Genomic DNA, 20,205 nt, shown 5'->3' on the forward strand with positions numbered 1-20,205 from the left:
TAGACCTACACAGGTGCTGCAAGTGAGGGGTGAAACCTTTTTCAAAAAGCTTAGGAATGGCAGACAATTTAGAGATACCTCTATAATTGCTTGCATCCGATTTTTTACCTTTTTTTCGAAGAGGAATTACAAATGACTTCTTCCACATATGGAGAAACTGTGACGTTTCCAAAGGGAGGGTCAATAATTTGAGAAACGACTTGCACAAGGCTTCCGCGCAATACCTAAACACACAGCCAGGAATGCCATCGGGACCTGGTGAATATACAGGCTTAACACGCTGAAGATAGCAAAGTAGCGAGCTTTCGTTTAAAGTGGGACAGAATATTAAATTCGACTTAGAAACAGCGTAAGAATAGGGCTGATCATAGTGAGGTAAGTGAGGTGAGTATGTTGTTTGAAAAAACTGGGCAAATAAATCGGCTATTGCCTGATCCGATGTTGCCGTAGTATTTTCAAATGATAACGAGGAAGGGAAAGAAGATGTTTTACGCTTCGTATTAACGAAATTATAAAACTTTTTCGGATCCTGCGCAAACTGGACCTTGCAACGGTTTAAATAGTTTTTGTAATACTGAGCATTAAGCACAGAAAAATTCGACCGAGCTTTTAAATATTTTGAAAAGATAGATTAAGAACCGGTATCTTTAAATTTCCTACAAAGTCAGGATTTTACATTTCTTAAGTGTGTCAACCAGGGGCGGACGCAGGGGGGGTGTTTGGGGGGTCCGGACCCCCCCCAAAATCGCAGACTTTTTCAAATTCCCTTACAGCACACGGCCTTTCAACCATATAAACTAAAAAATTTTTTGACCGGACCCCCCCAAACGAAAAAATTTTTCGACCGGACCCCCCAAAATTTTTTTCTGCGTCCGCCCCTGGTGTCAACTCTTTATTGAACCAATAAGATTTGCTAAAGATAGACGGATAGAATTTCGGAACACAAGAATTTTAAAAAATCTTGATTACAGTATAAAATATAATTATTGCATCCGCCATATTATTGCAAGTGTAAAGATCGGATAATGATATGTCAAGCAAGCCGTCAATAAAGTCATTTTGTGCTATAGGCAGTAGTACAATTGAACTTTCATCTGAGTACCAAATAGTTCCAGGTATATTAAAATCTCCTACAACTACCAATAGATCCCTATCTGAAAGCTATCCGAAACGGACTGTATAACAGACAAATGATTAAAATAAACTGAAATTTCAGAAGATGGCGGTAGGTATGTAGGAGCAAGTTATATAAATAAGACTTTACGCATAGTGAGGGTGGTCTCATCCGCAATTAAGACTCCACCACCTCGCTATTAAGGATCTCCGACTTTAACCACGTTTCTGTAAACACAATAATATAAGATGCAAAAGAAAAGCTTTCAGAATACAATTAGTTAACTTGCTACTCAAGCCCCTTGCATTTTGATAGAAAGAAGAAGGCTTGATGTTAGTTTTTTGAGGAAGGGAAGAAGTGGTAGATAAAGTTCAGTGGTCTGGCAACTCGAAGGAAGTTTTATTCCCTCGCGCCTTTTTTATTTTAGATCTTAGCTTCGAACTCTTTTACCACCATACTATCCGGGCAGAAATTACCCGAACATATGGTTGAAAAAAGCTCGTCCGGAACACTGATCTTGAAAGATGAAATACCCCAAGTGTAAGACAAGTTAAATTTTTCCACTTTAATGTTATCGGCTTTTGTTTTGTCTTATATATAAGACAGTACATCGGATGATGATTGATCAGGGGAAAGCCGAGAAACGAAAATCAGTTTCTTAAGTGGAACCACTGAAAGGGGTTTGTAGTGCCAAAACCCCTTGCAGTGTTTCTCTGCAAAACCAATTTGAGCAGGTAAACCGGCCTCAAAGTTCCCTTGTGGCGGTAAACTTTTTGGGGCAAGTGGAATCACTGGTTGTATGACCAGTGCGGACGAATCGGATAATCTAGGGGTACCAGTCTGAACGCCCTCCACTGAGGATTGATCGGGATGATCCGAATCTTTTTTAGCTGCCGATCTAAGCAACATTTGAGAATTTCTTGTGGTTTTCGGCTGCTCCTCAGTGGAGTCCTTCTGGTCAACTTCCTGAGGCTGCGGGGTGTTCCCCATTGGCTTCCTTCCACCAGCGGCTTTTACGCTTTGGACCCTCGTCCAATAGCTTGGGGTCCAGCGCTGAGAGGAAATCTTCTGCTCGGCGGAAACTATATCTAGCCACGTCAAAACAGCCGATTAGCCCCTTTAAGCCACCTTTGGTTTAGCGCATAAACGATTTAGTTTCGTCGCAACCCCAAGACAAGTATCACATAAGTACTTCGGGTTTGGACCCTTAGCTAGGTCACAGCATGTTTGGCCGTTAAACCAGTGCACTTAGTGTGCACCATTTTATCACAAAGCCAACAAGTCATTTTTGGTTGATCAGGCTTAATTATCTGACGGCATTTTTGATAAAAACAGGTCACATTTAATTCCTTTATTATTAACTTCTTATCATTGTATGAAGAAAAACAAAATCCAAACTTTCAAGCGAATAGTTAAAAGTACCGCAAGAGCGCAACCAGCACGCTTGGAACTTTAGGTTTTGTGTGAGAGCACGAGAGCGGAAGAGCACAGCGCAGTTAGCTTGCAGTAATAAGCAACAACAAAACAGCACTGCGGACAGAGTAGAATGCAAGACACAGATCACAAAAACAAAAAAACAGAAGAAAAAATAAAAAAAAAATTTATAGAAATAAAATACAATTTAAAACATATTCACTCGCGAAGCTAACGGAGTTTTAAAGTTTATCAGATTAAAATTTTAACGAATTGATTTAAAAGCACCGATGGCTTCAGCAAAAACAAATAAAAATTCGGAGCGCACAAAAGGAACACTACCGTTTGCCATCAAAGTCAAGAGAGATATGCCAAGATATTTTTTTTATTACGCTATGTATTTTGAAAGGTGATTTGTGATTTGACTACCAAATTCCCGATGCTACGATTCTCTAAATGTAGTTATAATATATATATATATAGTGACATATCCATAGCACCACATAAACTATGTACATGTCTACACACCCATACACTCACACACACACATCTAATACTTGCTAGAACTTACCCTTGACACTTAGATTCAAATATGCAAATGTACCGAACATGATCCTTAACCAAATTAAACCTAAACATAATTGAGGATGGAAAAGTACTTGTAAACCAATCCTCAGACTAAACATTTTAGATAGAAACGCGCATTCAGCACGTTCCCATAATTCAGATTCCCAAACCAAAGTCGTAAACTCAAATTTCGGGACCAAGGCCATAAACAAATTCAAACCCAAGAATCCAAAGTCCAATCGGGAAAGTTCTTAGCCTAAACAATAAAACACACTCTGTTGAGGAACCTCACTACTAATTACAATAATCTGGTATATTTTATAGCATGTAAGATATTCTTTCTTAAGATGGTCTGGTCTGTCTTTGATCTCGCTCTCTTCCTCCTGACCACGAGCTGTCAACATGAAATAAAGCGTAAATTCTTATTGTGAAATAATTGAGTATTATTCTATCAACCAATTTGAAAATGGTCTTACAAACCATTTAGCGTGATCTATTCACCACCATTGTCTGGTCTTACAAATCATCAGCGTGATCTATTCACCATCATTGTCTGGTCCTTCGAGAGCCGGAATACTTCCGCATCTACAAACTGTTTGAGTATATCTACACACCATGGAGCAACAGACGCTTAAACGCCTTACCCAAGCACGTGGTCGGCTAAAGGCTACCATAACTCGCTTGGTCAATTACATTGAGAATCCACCTCCACAGAGCACTTACTCCGGAGTCGATGCCATGCTGGCACGGCTAAATCAAGCCTTCAAAAGCCTTGAGGAGATCACTGACGAAATGCACGTGTACGATAACGTTGAAGGTTTCGAGGATCCTACCGAAGATTTCCAATTGTATGAGGAGAAGTACCTGCGCGCGCTTACCTTATTCGCGTCGTTGAAGAGCGAACTTCAGCCAAGCGCCATACCTCAAGCGGATCACAACATGGCCACATTGCTGCAACAGCAAAGTGAGTTCTTGCAGCGACTTGCTGAGAACGGAGCATCTACCTTGGCCACGCCGCCGCCTGCTGCAGTTTGTTTAAATGAAAACCCGTTGCCGAAAATCCACATCAAACCCTTTGGTGGAGACTACAAGGAATGGCCAGCCTTCAAGGACATTTACGAGAGCACCGTCCACAATAAGACCCACCTGGGAAAGATTCAGAAGTTTCACTACCTTAAGTCTTTCATAGTTGGTGAAGCGGCCAATCTTCTCAGTCACATGTCCATTACGGAATCAGCTTATGATTCAGCATGGGAACGCCTCAATGATCGCTATGATCGCCCAAGACATATCGTGAACTCCTTACTGGACACTTTCATGGCACTGGCTGCTGCCCCCACCGGCGAGGTGTCTAATCTACGCAAACTTACTGATGGCGCCAATGAAATCATTCGTGGGCTAGATGCAGTTGGGGAGACAAGCCGTGATTGCTGGGTGATTCATCTTGTACTAGCTAAAATTGATCCCGACTCTAGAAGGAAGTGGATAGAGGACACCAGAGGCTCTGCGACACCAACCGTTGCAGACTTGTTTAGATTCCTTGATGACCGTTGCGAGGATTTTGAATTAAGCCAAGCTACATCGGCAATTAAACTCGATACTGGCAGCCACACGGACAAGCCTGCCAAAGCGAAGCGCGCACTTATTGCAGTGAACCGTGGCAATTGTAGTAAGTGTGGCTCTGCTGACCATCAGCTGTATAGATGCTCTCAATTTCAAAATCTGAACACCGAACATCGGCGCTCCTTTGTGAAAGGAAAGTCGCTTTGCTTCAATTGTCTACGCCCTGGCCACCGATCTGCACAATGTCAATCGAAACATTCGTGCAAGCACTGCAATGGCCGTCATCATTCTCTTGTACATCCTGAAAACATGGATTCCATGACAGTTCCTCCTGCGGACACTGTACAGGCCAGTCCTCAAACTTCTGGATGTAGCTCAACTTTGGTCGCCCAGACGCAAAACAGCACCTCATTAACACAGTCATCGGGACTCAAAAGAAGCACATTGCCCACAGCTTTGGTGTATGTCCAAAACTCAAAGGGACTTACACAATTTGTCGTGTGCTTTTGGATAGCGGCTCTGAGCTATCCTACGTTTCTGAACGATGCATCAACGCACTTGGGCTCGCTCGTTCACCCTCAAGAATTCTAGTTTCCGGAATATCTTCCGTCAAGGCCGAAACTACTAGAGGATTGGCAACGCTGCATATCAAGTCAATGGTGTCACTTCATACGATTGTTGTCGCAGCCCATGTGCTGGGCAAAATCACATCATCACTTCAACGGGACGACATTGACGAAACAGCTTTAAGGATCTACGATGGACTCCAGTTAGCCGATACTTCGTTTAACACATCTTCACCTGTAGACATTTTACTAGGAAACGAACAAATTTGGTCCGTTTTGTCAGGTGATAAAAAATATGACACCGATGGAAATATTATTGCCATCAGCTCAATCTTTGGATGGATAATCACTTCAGTTGCAATGCCGCAACCATTAACCGCCAACACGCTCATGACTACTGTTGACATTAACGCCTCTCTTCAACGCTTTTGGGAGATCGAGGATAACACTGAGCATACACAACGAGACCCTGCGCACGAAAAGGTAGAGCAGCATTTTCTGACCACACATTCCCGAGACCCAGACGGCAAATACATCGTTGAATTGCCTTTTAAACACGAATGCCAAGAGTTCGGAGACACCCTGCACGGCGCTGTCTCACGCTTCTATGCTGTGGAACGTCGTCTGCAGCGTGATATGGAGCTACGCAAGCTATATTCAAAATTTATGAGCGAGTATTTAAGCCTAGGTCATATGCGTAAGCTGCCCCCTGAAGAATGCAACACATCAGCAAAAACGTTTTATATGCCACACCATCCAGTTCTAGGAAAGAAGCTGCGCGTGGTATTTGACGGGTCATATGAAGACGTAAACGGGCACGCTCTAAATGACGCCTTACACATCGGACCCAGCATACAACGCAACCTTTTTCATGTATGCCTTCGCTTTCGAATGCACAAGTTTGTGTTTTCGGCGGACATAGTTAAAATGTTTCGCCAGATCTGGGTTGCCCCTAAGCACCGCAACTTTCAACGCATCGTATGGAGAGAGGCTCCGAAAGATCCTCTTCAACACTTTCAACTCTGCACAGTCACCTATGGAACAAGCTGTGCACCGTTTCTTGCTGTCAGAGTACTGGAACAACTAGCGCGAGACCACCAGGATGAGTTTCCCACAGCCTCAAAAATTGTGCTTGAGGACTTTTACGTAGACGACGTCCTCACCGGCGCTGAAACTGAAGACGAATTACTTAGCCGCCGCGACGAACTCATCCAGCTGATGTCCAAGGCTAAGCTTGAGCTTGGCAAATGGGTGTCTAACAGCAGCGTCATCCGCCACACCCGGCAAGACGAGCTCCAAATAACCAGTGCGGTTAAAGTTTTAGGAATGCTATGGAATCCCCAAGACGACGTCCTGTCCTACAAACCTTCGCTTTCTACGGAGCCAGATGCTACTAAACGGCAAGTATTGTCAGATGTCTCACGAATTTTTGATCCTCTAGGTATTCTGGCGCCTGTGGTAGTACAGTTCAAGATCCTTTTCCAAGAACTCTGGCTGCTTGACCTGGACTGGGATTCAAAACTCCCACCGAAACTGGCTGAGTGGTGGCAAACCTGTCGCGACGATATCAACTACATAACCAACCTAAGGATTCCACGTTATGTACACAGCGAACCGGGAAAAATCGAATTACATGGATTTTCAGATGCATCTATAAAGGCATATGCCGCTGTTGTTTACAGCCGTGTAAGCAACGCAGACGGCACCTGCTTGGTGTCACTTATGGCAGCCAAAACACGCGTTGCGCCACTAAAGCAACAAAGTCTTCCTCGGCTGGAACTCTGTGGCGCGCTATTGCTCACTCGCCTTCTCCGAGCTGTTAAAGAAGGATTGCATCACAAGGATATAGTTGTGCATGCTTGGTGCGATTCCACGATTGTCCTTTCGTGGCTGTCGCACACCCCATCGAAGCTGAAGACCTTTATTGCGAACCGTACTTCGGAGATCCTAGATGTCATACCACGCAGCGCATGGCATCACGTTGGCTCAAAGGATAACCCTGCCGATTGCGCATCGAGGGGAATGCTAGCATCCAATCTCATGAACTATGAACTGTGGTGGAAGGGACCACATTGGCTACACCTCGACGATCTGCTTGCTTCAAAGCTGCGTAGTGGCAACAATCTCACAACAATTTTGGACACGCCCATAATGGATGGGCTAAAATCCTCTTCACTATCCAGCCGTGTTGAATCTGAACCTGAAGCGTCCCCGATTGAGTGTATATCGTTTCGAGTTTCTTCCTGGACCAAGCTAATTCGCTGCACTGCTTATGTTTTACGGTTTATGCATCGAGGAATGAAGAAACGGATTCCGTCAAGCCTCACACTCACGTTTGAGGAAATCAGCGAGGCCCGCATTTATTGTCTAAGGCAGGCTCAAGGAAGCTTCTCATCCGATCTACACCTGTTGCAAAGGGGAAAAGCTGTGGCAAATTCATCAACACTTCGAACACTGTCACCCATGGTTTGCAAGAATGGCCTGCTTCGCGTAGGTGGGCGCCTCTCAAACTCGCTACTACCGGAGGAAGTCAAGCATCCAATTATTCTGCCGAAACATCATCGCATTTCTCTGCTTATTTTGGAACACGAGCACAGGATACATCTTCATCCAGGTGTGACAGCACTTTTCGTCATCGTTCGCCAACAATATTGGATAGTTGGCGCACGCAACATGATTCGTAAGCTTACACATGCTTGTCTCAAATGTTTTCGCCAACGCCACAAAACAACTGACCAATACATGGCGGACTTGCCAGCTGTTCGGGTACGTCAAGCATACCCATTTGAAAATACTGGGTGCGATTACGCCGGACCGCTTCTACTCAAGGTGCACAAGGGACGGAATCCACGAAAGGAAAAGGGATACATTTGTCTATTCGTCTGCCTAGTGACCTCTGCAATTCACTTAGAGTTGGCTACAGATCTCAGCACGGATACATTTCTTGCTGCACTTCGTCGTTTCATCTCCCGTCGCGGCAAGTGTACCCACATCTTCAGCGACAACGGTCGCAACTTTGTGGGAGCAAAGAAGGTGTTAGACGAAATGTATAAGCTCATCCTATCACAGCAGCATAACACTCAAGTAACCCAAGCGTTGGCCAGCGAGGGTATCAAATGGAGTTTTATACCACCGCACGCACCCCACTGGGGCGGAAAATGGGAATCAGCTGTTCGCTCCGTAAAGCTGCATCTGCGTCGTGTCATCGGGAATTCCATCCTCACATTTGAGCAAATGCACACCCTTCTGGCATTCGGAAGTAAAGTTGCTGCGAGCCGGACGTGTTTTTAAATCCGAGTTCGCGAAAACAAGTTCCTACCGAAGTAAATCGCGCGAGTGCTACCTGGAAGTAAAGAAGTGAGGTTGTAGAGTCCCGAAGTGTTGGAGGATACAACATACCGGCGTGCAGAGGACTGCATTGGATTCCAGAATTCCCTGGCTCCAACGCGTCGGCCCGGAATCTGGACGCAGGGGTGATACCCCCCCTGCGGGTGAGTGGAAAGCCGTTTTCACTCAATTTTTCACAAATTGGGATAGGTCTGCCATCTTCGTGGTCAGTTGACTGATCAGCTGCGCTGCAGAGCTACCAACTCTTCGCGAGCGTAAGCTGAGCTGTCAACCCGCGGAGAAAGCTCCAAAGTAAGCTTTTACCTAAGCTGACTTAAAGCGTTGCATACCTATAGGCGGCAATTAAGATTACAAAAATAAAAGTAAACAAAATAAACAAAATAGTAAAGGATGGCGAGCCGTGGCTGTGGCCCGGTTAGCATGAACAAGGAGGCGCCTCAGGGCAAGGCTGAAAGCGCAACAGCCAAGAGTATTGTTGCGCCGGAAGCTGACCCTTTTAAGAGGAGTAACAAGATGGGGAGATCACCGACGAAGGTGCCGAAATCTCCACCCATCTTCTCGCCTGCATTAGAGCAGGAACAGCCGGAAACGGCTCAGGCGGGAGGTCCCACAGAAGCTGGGGTCTTCCATTTTAGCGCAGTTACAGAGCAGGGACTGGCTCCGCTTATCGCCAATGGCGACATAGACGGAGTCATTGGCACGATCGGTGCGAAGTTGTCCCAGCTTAACAGCATGATGGTAGGCAAGACGAGGGTGATGGTGACGATTCCGATGAAGGAACTCGTTCAGCAGATCATCGCCCTGCAGAAGTCTGCTGTAAAGATACTGGAGACGGCCCCTAGTAATCCCAGAGAGCAAAATCGCACACCCAAGAGGCAAAGAGAGAGCCCTAGAGCCGGTAAACTCTCAGCGCCAAAGAGGCAGAAGGTGCCGCAACCTTGCGGCACAAGCAATAAGGTGGTGAAATCCATCACCTACGCTAGTGCTGCGAAGGAGATTTCCGGCCCTCTCCCGCAGAGCCATGTGGCCAATGGCAGGAAGGAGGGTGCGGAATGGTCGACGGTTACCAAAAAACCGAAGAAGCAGCAGCCAAATAAGCAGCAGCCAAACAAGCAGCAGCAGCATAGAAAACTCCCTCCACGCACAGACGCACTAGTCGTCAAGTGTGGCGAGGGCATGCAGTATGCCGACGTGTTAAAGTTGGTGAAAAATAACCCAACTTTACAGCAACACAAAGATTGCGTCAAAGGCATACGGATGACTGGTAGGGGCGAGCTTCTCATCAAAATGATGAAAACGGCCGACCCAGCCACATCCAGGCTACAGAAGGCTATGCAGGAGACCCTGTCTGATAAGGCAGAGGTTAAGGAGTTGAAGGAGCTAGTCCAGGTAGAGATCAGGGACATTGCTGAATTTTCGTCGAAGGACGACATAATACAGGCAGTTTTCGCCAATCACGAAGGCGATATTCCACCAGCGGCCATTCCTTCCCTAAGGAAGGCATACGGGGGCACGTTAACAGCCAAGATGAGCATCCCGCCCGTCCTTGCGGAGAAGATCCTAGCAGAAGGAAAAATCCGCATCGACTGGGCGCACTGTAGGGTCCGTAAGTCCGTTGAGCCAAAGCGATGCTATAAATGCCTCGCATTTGGTCACATGGCCTTGCACTGCCGTAGCAAGGTCGATTTGTCCAAAGCGTGCTTTAACTGCGGTGGGCTCGATCACGAGTCCAAAAGCTGCAGCAAAGAGGCACGCTGCCTACGTTGCGCAAAAACCCATGGCGCAAACTGCAAGCACCACACGCTTAGCAGAAGCTGCCCAGCTTACCAGCAGGCTCTCAAAGCAAAGGGAAAATGAAGATTCTCCAATTGAATTTGAACCATTGCAGAGCGGCACAGGACTTGCTTGCACAAACAGTGCGAGCCCTAAAAATAGACCTGGCCATTTTGAGCGAGCCATACGCAAGTAAGCACGATGGGATTTGGTTTCAAAACACCCAAGGTGGTGCAGCAATTTGGAGCTGCAGCCCGAGACCATTGCAGATCCAATGCCGGCATTCAGGCAGAGGTTTTGTCAGGGCGAAGGTGGGTAGCCTTACCATCTATTCGTGCTACATTGCACCCAGTGTCGACTCGCAGACATTTGGCAGCATTGTTGACGACATTCTGGAGGACGCCAGAGGACGACACCCCATCATCATTGCCGGCGATTTCAACGCCTGGGCAACGGAGTGGGGCAGTCGCCTCACAAACCATAGAGGCCACATATTGTTGGACGCTATTGCCCGGTCAGGCCTCACTCTGGCTAACACAGGGTCAGCCAACACATTCGAGAAGGCGGGAATGGGTTCAGTGATCGACATCACGTTTATGAGCCCAACCTTAACCAGGACGTCAGCATGGCAAGTCTCAGAGATATATACCGGAAGCGACCACCGGGCCATCACCATGGAAATAAGAGACGGGCGATATAAACGCAAAAACATCAATGCGTCCACTGGGTTCCGAGATTCTACCCTCGACCCGCAAGCCCTGATCTTAATGGCGGAAGATCTCGTGTATGACGAGCGTAAGAACGCCAACGAAAATGCTGTATGCATTAAAAAAGCAACCTGGTCAGCATGCGCAGCTTCCATGGAAAGGAGACGTGCTGGCGGAAATGGGTGTCCCCCGGTGTATTGGTGGACCGATGCCATAGCGGAGGCGCGCAGGAAGTGCCACCAGGCACGAAGGCAATATATGCGCTCTCGAGGTAGGCCGAACTTCGCCTCACTCCAACGCCTCTACAAATCCTTGCGGACGGCTCTTAAAAAGGAGATCTCCGCGAGCAAGAAACAATGCTTCGCTAAACTATGCGATGACGCAGACACACGTCCCTGGGGCACAGCGTACAAGCTGGTAATGGGGAAGTTGGCGGCCTTCAGCCAGCCCACCCCAACATGTCCTGAGCAGCTCAGCAACATAGTGGCGCACCTCTTCCCGCCGAGTGTAGTACTGCAGCCACAGCAAGAGCCCTCCCCGCTTCAAAGTGAGATTTTTCCCACGTTCACAAATGCTGCGGAAGTCTTGGCTGAAGTTAGGAGAATCAAAGTCGAAAAGGCCCCTGGCCCAGATATGATCCCTAACAAGGCATTAAAGATAATAATGACGGAGAGATTGGAGATCTTCGTAAAGCTCTTCAATGCCTGTTTCGCACAGAGAACGTTTCCTGAAGCCTGGAAAATGCAGAGATTGGTACTATTACCCAAGGGCAGTCAAAATGACAACCTTGCGGCCTATAGGCCACTCTGCATGCTCGACACTGTGGCAAAGGTATACGAGAGGCTAATCTGCAACCGCATCGAAGTTGCACTGTCCGAGGGTCCGGGCTTATCCCACAATCAATTTGGTTTTAGGAAGAAGCGCTCCACAGTGGACGCGATCGGGCTGGTACATAAACTGGCCTCTGAGGCAATCCAGGGAGCACGTTGGCGAGGCGGTAGCAAAAAATACTGCCTTGTGACTACCCTGGACGTAAAGAACGCATTTAATACTGCCAACTGGGTACGGATACTCTCAGCCCTGAGACGTTTACAGGTCCCCAGCTATCTGGTGGACATAGTCTCAGAGTATCTTAGCAACAGACAGCTTCTATATGATACTGAGGAGGGCCGTCGAAGCTATGCAGTTTCAGCAGGAGTTCCCCAGGGCTCGGTGCTGGGCCCTACCCTCTGGAACTGCATGTACGATGGAATACTGAACCTACAGCTCCCTGAAGGAGCTACGATCATTGGCTTCGCAGACGATATTGCTGTCGTCGCAGTAGCGAAGCACCTAAACGAAGCCGAAGCAGTAACTAATGCGTCTATCGAGCAAGCTTCCCACTGGCTATGTGCTAATGGCCTGAAGCTCGCCGAGCACAAGACGGAAGCCGTCTTGATCAGCAGCAGGAAGGCAGTAGAAACCGCCCAAATAATAGTGGGTAGGACAATTATACGGTCCAAGCCCTTCATTAGGTATCTTGGCGTAATGCTGGACCACCGGCTTACGTACAAATTCCATTTAGAGGTGACGGGCAACAAAGCGGCCAAAGTTGCCACGTCTTTAGCTAGAATGTTAGGGAACGTTAACGGGCCAAAACAGCAGAGCAGGCGCCTTCTGGCAAATGTGGTGAAATCCACAATCATGTATGCGGCACCGATCTGGGCTCCGGCCATGACCTCGCCCACATATAGTCGCTCATGCAGGGCGGCATACAGACGCGCCGCACTCCGAGTTATATGTGGCTTTCGGACCATTTCCGAGGAAAGCGCGTTATTGCTAGCCGCCACGACGCCCCTAGACCTGCTCGCAAAGCAGGCGCAGGAGCTGGCCGGCGAATTTGCATCGATCGAGGAGAGTAGAGCCCGCGTGGTCTCAGCGTGGCAAAACCGGTGGAGTGGAAGCACAAAGGGTAGGTGGACGTACAAGCTACTGCCAGATGTGAAGCGTTGGGTTGAAAGAAAGCACGGACAGGTTGACTTCTACATGACGCAACTGTTGACAGGACATGGGTGCTTTAAATCCTATCTTCATAGGTTTGGGCACGAGACGGACCCGTTCTGCACACAGTGTACTGGGGCAATCGAAGACGCAGAACATGTTTTCTTTTTATGTCCGAAATTTGAAGCTATAAGGCATGAGCTCAGCCTAGCAATTGGGAAGCCGTTCACGGTCTCTGACCTGATGGATACGCTACTGGGCTCACAAAACAATTGGGATGCCGTCAGCAAAATGACAGTCTTTGTCATGAAATCCATGCGTCGCGCTGAACGTCAGCGCAACCGTCGTCTAACCTAGTTTAATTACTAGTTGCGGCTTTTCAGGCCATCTCCCCCCTCGCGAAGTAATACCCAAGGTTAACCCCTGCGGTTGTACCGTGAGAAGGGAAACGGAGAGTAGGTTCGGGGTTTTACTGGGTGAAAGACCCAGACTTCGGCTCTTCAAGCTTTACCACCTACTATAAAAAAAAAAAAAAAAAAAAAAAAAAAAAAAACACCCTTCTGGCTCAAATTGAGTCCGTCGTCAATTCACGCCCACTCTTCGCTACGTCAGACATCGAGGTTTCCTACTTATCACCCGCACACCTGCTGATTGGACGCCCTTATACATCACTTCCAGAGGGCGATCTTGGCCACATAGCAGTTAACCGACTGGATTACTGGCAAAATGTACAGGCAATGCTACAAGGCTTTTGGAAGAGATGGCATCAGGAGTACCTCACTTCACTTCAACAGCGCCCTAAGTGGAATACGGAGAAGAATAACATTGCTACTGGGGATATGGCGATCATTAAGGATTCAAACACACCCCCCGCCGCTTGGATTTTAGCGCGCATAATTGAAGTCTACCCAGGCAAGGACGGGCTGGTACGGGCCGTAAAGCTGCGAACTTCATCAGGAGAACTTGTTAGACCCATTTCTAAAATTGCCATCCTGCCTAATTCAGAAACTTAGTTTCAGGGTGGGCCGGGATGTTGAGGAACCTCACTACTAATTACAATAATCTGGTATATTTTATAGCATGTAAGATATTCTTTCTTAAGATGGTCTGGTCTGTCTTTGATCTCGCTCTCTTCCTCCTGACCACGAGCTGTCAACATGAAATAAAGCGTAAATTCTTATTGTGAAATAATTGAGTATTATTCTATCAACCAATTTGAAAATGGTCTTACAAACCATTTAGCGTGATCTATTCACCACCATTGTCTGGTCTTACAAATCATCAGCATGATCTATTCACCATCACACTCAGTTAGAATAAACACACTCAAGTAAAGCTCGAAAGCTCCACAACCGAGGTATGATCGTAAAGGAAGTCAGAGTTAGGAGTTGAGTTCAGTTTGAGACTTGCAAGTGACAGGTCGGTGTTCTACTAACTAAAGAATATTTGTAACCAGTTGAATATAAGAAATTAAAGTTAATTTTTTTTTATTGAAAACTTATGGTTCAAACATTTAATTGGCGCAGTCGGTAGGATTTCTTAAAAAGTCCTTTAAAAAGTCATCGGTACTGATCAACAAGAAGGATAATACTATACGACTAGTTTATCCTGATCAGCGTAAAAATCCGTGAATAAAGAAAGTGATTAAAAGAAATCCGCAAAAGAATTTATGTGCAGCGCGACTGTATATAAAGACAATTAACTAAAAATCCAATTCGGTCAATAACTCCGCGAATTTTCGTGTGACAATATTGCAACAATATCTTCAAAAAGAGTAAAAACTTCAAAAGACGATAACATGGCGACATCACAATTAGCCCAACTATCCGAGATCCATCTCAATCAGTTGATTGGACAGATCAAAGAATTACCTTATTTCGACGGTAACCCAATAGAGCTCAGCCGGTTCATCACACGGGTCGAGTATCTGTTGCAGTTGTACCCAACACAGGATGTGAGGCAAAACCATATCATCTACGGGGCCATCGAGAGGACTATTGTGGACTCAACACAAGCCGTCATCGCAGAAGAGAAAGCTACAACATGGATGCAGACGAAAATGGCCCTGATCAAAGCGTTCAAGGACCACAGGCCATATGAAGATGTTATCCGCAATTTACACCAGACACCTTACCAGGGAAGCATCAGTAAGTTCGTAAATGAACTTAAGATCAGATCCTCCGTAGTTTTAAATAAGTTAGAATTAGAAATGGACCAAACAGATAAGGCAATTTACACAAGTTCATTGAACAGAACAATCAGGGATTGTATCGAGAAAAAATTACCGGACAGATTATATAATTCCTTATCGAAAAAAGATATCACAACCATTACTAACTTAAAAGAAGCAGCAATGACTCTAGGCCATTGGGACTCAGACCCATATGATAATTATAAACCCAGGCATTATGACCATCGTAGGAATTCGGGAAATTCAAAACAGAATCATTACTATCAGAAAAATAATTCAAATCATTATTCTCGATATAATTATTCAAATTATAATTCAGGATCACATAATTCAGCAAATACTCCGAATTCACCTAATAAAAATCAAAATACTAATCAATACCAGGGTAATTATCACGAATATAAAAGGAATTTAAACCAAGGTAGAGCTCAAAACCCTATGAATCATCAAACCCAATCCACTAATTCACCCAACGCACCTGTCAAAAGACAGAGGGAAAGCGAAAGCGCACAAAATAGAATGGACGTAAATTTTCAGCAAATAGCCTCGGAAACGGAAAACAGTATCCGTATATCAGAGTAATAATTAAAGATAAAACTTTGAAAGCAATGATAGACACAGGATCTTCTATTAACATCATGAAGGAAAATCTAGGAAATTTTAAAGAATCCAGTGAAAATCAGAAAGTCTATACGATAAGCGGGCCTACCAATCTACTCAAAAGCGTAACATTAAGCCCCAGCAAAATTTGCCCAGTAAAACAAAAATTCTACTTGCATAATTTTTCAGATAATTATGACATACTAATAGGCAGAGATTTTCTGAAAGAATGTAAAGCTAAAATAGATTATGAAGAAGAATCAGTCACATCAGGAAACAAAAAACTTTTTTATGAATATGGTGAAGATAATAAAGAGGGCAAGACCGCACCAAAGTGCCTTAGCCCAAAATCATCCGAAAAGAAAAAGAAAAAGGATAAGACCGCACAAGAGTGCCTTAATCCACCTCTATCAGAAGATGATTCATTTAATTTTGCCATAAACAATGAACTCAGGAATGCAACGAATTCCGTCTTGAACATTTAAATGAGGAAGAGAAAGAAAAATTAAAAAAGGTTTTGTTTGAATTTAAAGACATTCAGTACAAGGAAGGTGAAAATTTGACTTTTACTAGTACAATAAAACATTCAATACAGACAAAACACGAAGACCCAATATATAGGAAGCCATACAAATATCCGCAAACTTTTGATGAAGAAGTCAATACTCAAATTAATGAAATGATTGAACAAGGAATAATTCGAAAATCGAAATCTCCTTATTGTTAACCCTTTGGATAGTACCAAAGAAAAGTGATGCTTCAGGAAAGAAAAAATTCAGATTAGTAATAGACTACAGAAGTCTAAATGAAATTACAATAAATGACAAATTCCCAATCCCTAGAATGGATGAAATTCTAGACAAACTAGGAAAGTGTCAATATTTCACAACAATCGATTTAGCCAAAGGCTTCCACCAAATTCAAATGGATGAAAACTCCATAGCAAAAACAGCATTTTCGACTAAGCATGGCCATTACGAATATACTCGTATGCCATTTGGTCTCAAAAACGCCCCTGCGACTTTTCAAAGATGTATGAACAATCTCTTAGAAGATTTAATCTATAAAGATTGTTTAGTATACTTGGATGACATTATAATTTACTCCACTTCGTTAGAGGAACATATTTTGTCTCTTAAGAAAGTCTTTGAAAAATTAAGGAACGCAAATTTGAAATTACAGCTAGACAAATGTGAATTCATGAAAAAAGAAACAGAATTTTTAGGTCATGTTGTAACCACAAATGGTATCAAACCTAACCCTAATAAAACAAATGCTATAACAAATTTTCCAATACCTAAGACTCCAAAACAAATAAAGTCATTTTTGGGACTATGCGGCTTCTATCGCAAATTTATTCCGAACTTCGCGAATATAGTAAAACCAATGACAGCAAAATTAAAAAAAAGGAGCAGTAATAGACATAAAATGTAAAAATTACATAGAAGCATTCGAAAAATTAAAAGTACTTATTACTTCAGATCCAATTCTTATTTACCCCGATTTCAATAAAACATTTTCTTTAACCACTGATGCAAGTAATATAGCAATCGGTGCCGTATTATCACAAAATCATAAACCCATATGTTATGCAAGCAGAACTCTAAATGAACACGAAATTAATTATGCCACAATAGAAAAAGAATTGCTAGCAATCGTTTTGGCAACAAAATATTTCAGATCCTACCTATTTGGAAGACCCTTTGAAATACTTAGTGACCATAAACCCCTTGTTTGGTTGAACAATATTAAAGAACCAAACATGAAGTTACAAAGATGGAAAATAAAATTAAATGAATTCGATTACGAAATCAAATACCTACCTGGAAAGGAAAACTATGTATGTAGCTGATGCTCTATCCCGAACAAAAATAGAAGAAAACATGTTAGGAGAAGTAGTAGACGCTACCGTACACAGTGCACAAGAAGACAATCAAAATTACATACCAATTACGGAACGACCATTTAACTATTTTTCTAGACAGATCGAATTAATTAAAGGAAATGAAGACAAAACGGACGTTCAACATTATTTCCATAAAATCAAAATAACTTATAAAGAAATGACAAAAGACCGAGCGAAAGACATAATTAAAGAATATTTGTATACTAAGAAAAGCGCTATCTACATGCATAACGAACCAGATTTTCCAACATTCCAGAAAGTTTTCGTTGAAATAATTAATTCAAATCATTTAACAAAACTAGTGAAATGCACCATCAAATTAGTAGACATCTTAACGTACGCAGAATTCAAAGAAAAGATATTAAGCAATCATAAAGAACTATTACATCCGGGAATAGAAAACACAATCAATTGGTTCAAAGAGAAATATTATTTCCCCGATCATCAGAATCTAATCCAGAACATTATTAACGAGTGCGAAATTTGTAATATATCTAAAACGGAACACAGAAACACAAAACTTTCTTTCGAAAGCACCCCAGAAATTCAAAACATCCGTGAAAAATATGTAATGGATTTTTATATAGTGGGTAATCAACAGTTTTTGTCTTGTATTGACGTGTATTCGAAATTTGCCTCATTAGTAGAAATAACAAGTAAAGACTGGTTAGAAGCGAAAAGGGCTATAATGAAAATATTCAACGAAATGGGAAAACCGCAGGAAATTAAGGCAGACAAGGATTCAGCATTTATGTGTGTAGCTTTACACAATTGGTTAAATTCAGAAGGAGTAAAAATTCAGGTAACAACAAGTAAAAATGGTATATCAGACGTGGAAAGATTCCATAAGACAGTTAACGAAAAATTAAGAATTATCGGAAGCGAAACAAATATCAATAGGTATACCAAATTTGAATTGATACTCTACATTTATAACCACAAAACAAAACATAATGCCACAAACAGAATACCAGCCGACATTTTCATGTATGCAGGAACACCCGATTATAATACACAAGACAAGAAAATTAATAAAATTAACCAGTTAAATAAAAATAGACATGACTATGAAATAGATACCAAATATAAGCAGTCACCATTAGTAAAATCAAAAACAACTAACCCATTCAAAAAGACAGGAAACATTAGACAAGTAGATGAGAAACATTTTGAGGAAACCAATAGAGGCAGGAAAATCACTCATTATAAGTCTAAATTCAAAAAGAAAAAGATAATTAATGAAAGCAAATATGATAATTCCAGACAAACCGAAGAAACTTAATGGATTCGACAACCTCTATAAAATCATTATGTTTATGATCATACTAACAACTTCACTTCAAATGGCGAAAGGACAAAGTATCGAAATTAATCCAATAAAAGCCCAAAATGGATACTTGATGTTTAAAACAGGCACGATAGATATTCCAACTAATTATGAGAACCATTTTATAAGTATTAATATCACGAAAACAGAGCAAATCCTTGAAAAATTAATAGAAGAAGCAAATGAACTCAAAGGAATAGTGCAGATAGAATACTTAGTGGGAAAACTCCAAAGAGAAATAAATGGAATTAAAATCGCAAAAAGTAGTAAAAGAGGGTTATTAAACATCGTAGGAACAACTAACAAATACCTATTTGGAACATTGGATCAGGATGACAAAGAAGAATTAGAACAGAAAATCGAAACCCTAGCCGTAAATAGTATCCAAAGTAACGATTTAAATAAGATTATCGACGTCATAAATAATGGATTAGATTTAATCAATAAATTTAGAGACGAAAAAGAAAAAGAACAACAGGCTAACGTACTAATATTTAACCTACAACACAGAATACATAGAAGACATTGAGTTAGGAATGCAACTAACATGACTTGGAATTTTTAACCCCAAACTACGAAAACACGATAATTTAAAACAGGTGAATTCCGAGAAATTGCTCAAAATCAAAACTTCTACTTGGCCCAAAACTGATACAAACGAAATTCTGATTATTTCCCATATTCCTAACGAAATATTTAAAGCCCCTGTTTTCGAAATTATTCCATATACAGATGAAGATAATAACATACTAACAGAGAGTACGGTCAATAAATATTTCCTACATGAGGAAAAAGTATTTGATAAAGAAACAGGAAAGATAGTATTTGACGAATGTATAAATGGAGTAATTAGACAAGAAGACACTGGCTGTAAATATACTAAAACGCATAAAAATTTCCAAATTAATTATATTGAACCAAATATTTTATTGACATGGAATATCCCTAAAACATTTTTAAATCAAAACTGCATTAATAAAGAAATTTCTATTAGCGGAAATAACTTGATTAAAATCCTTAATTGTTCAGTTCAAGTGGACGAATTCATCCTCTCAAACACAATGTCAGATTACACTCAAACCGTTTATGTCAGTAATAATGTAACAAAATTAGAACCACTAGCTTACATCCAAACAAAAGAAATTATAGA

The 20,205-nt window shown here is 42.8% G+C and overlaps 2 protein-coding genes across 2 annotated transcripts; both read left to right on the forward strand.

The window, feature by feature from the left end:
- The first annotated feature begins 3,709 nt into the window (after nt 1-3,709).
- LOC122320884 lies at nt 3,710-5,248 on the forward strand. Its single transcript, XM_043209493.1, has one exon. The coding sequence runs from the start codon at nt 3,710-3,712 to the stop codon at nt 5,246-5,248; it is 1,539 nt and encodes a 512-aa protein (XP_043065428.1).
- A 65-nt stretch (nt 5,249-5,313) lies between these two features.
- LOC122320885 lies at nt 5,314-8,514 on the forward strand. Its single transcript, XM_043209494.1, has one exon. It carries the CDS (start codon nt 5,314-5,316, stop codon nt 8,512-8,514), a length of 3,201 nt encoding a protein of 1,066 aa, XP_043065429.1.
- Nucleotides 8,515-20,205: the final 11,691 nt, after the last annotated feature.

The sequence above is a fragment of the Drosophila ficusphila genome, unplaced genomic scaffold (assembly GCF_018152265.1).
Source record: "Drosophila ficusphila isolate 14025-0441.05 unplaced genomic scaffold, ASM1815226v1 contig_128, whole genome shotgun sequence".
Lineage (NCBI taxonomy): Eukaryota > Metazoa > Arthropoda > Insecta > Diptera > Drosophilidae > Drosophila > Drosophila ficusphila.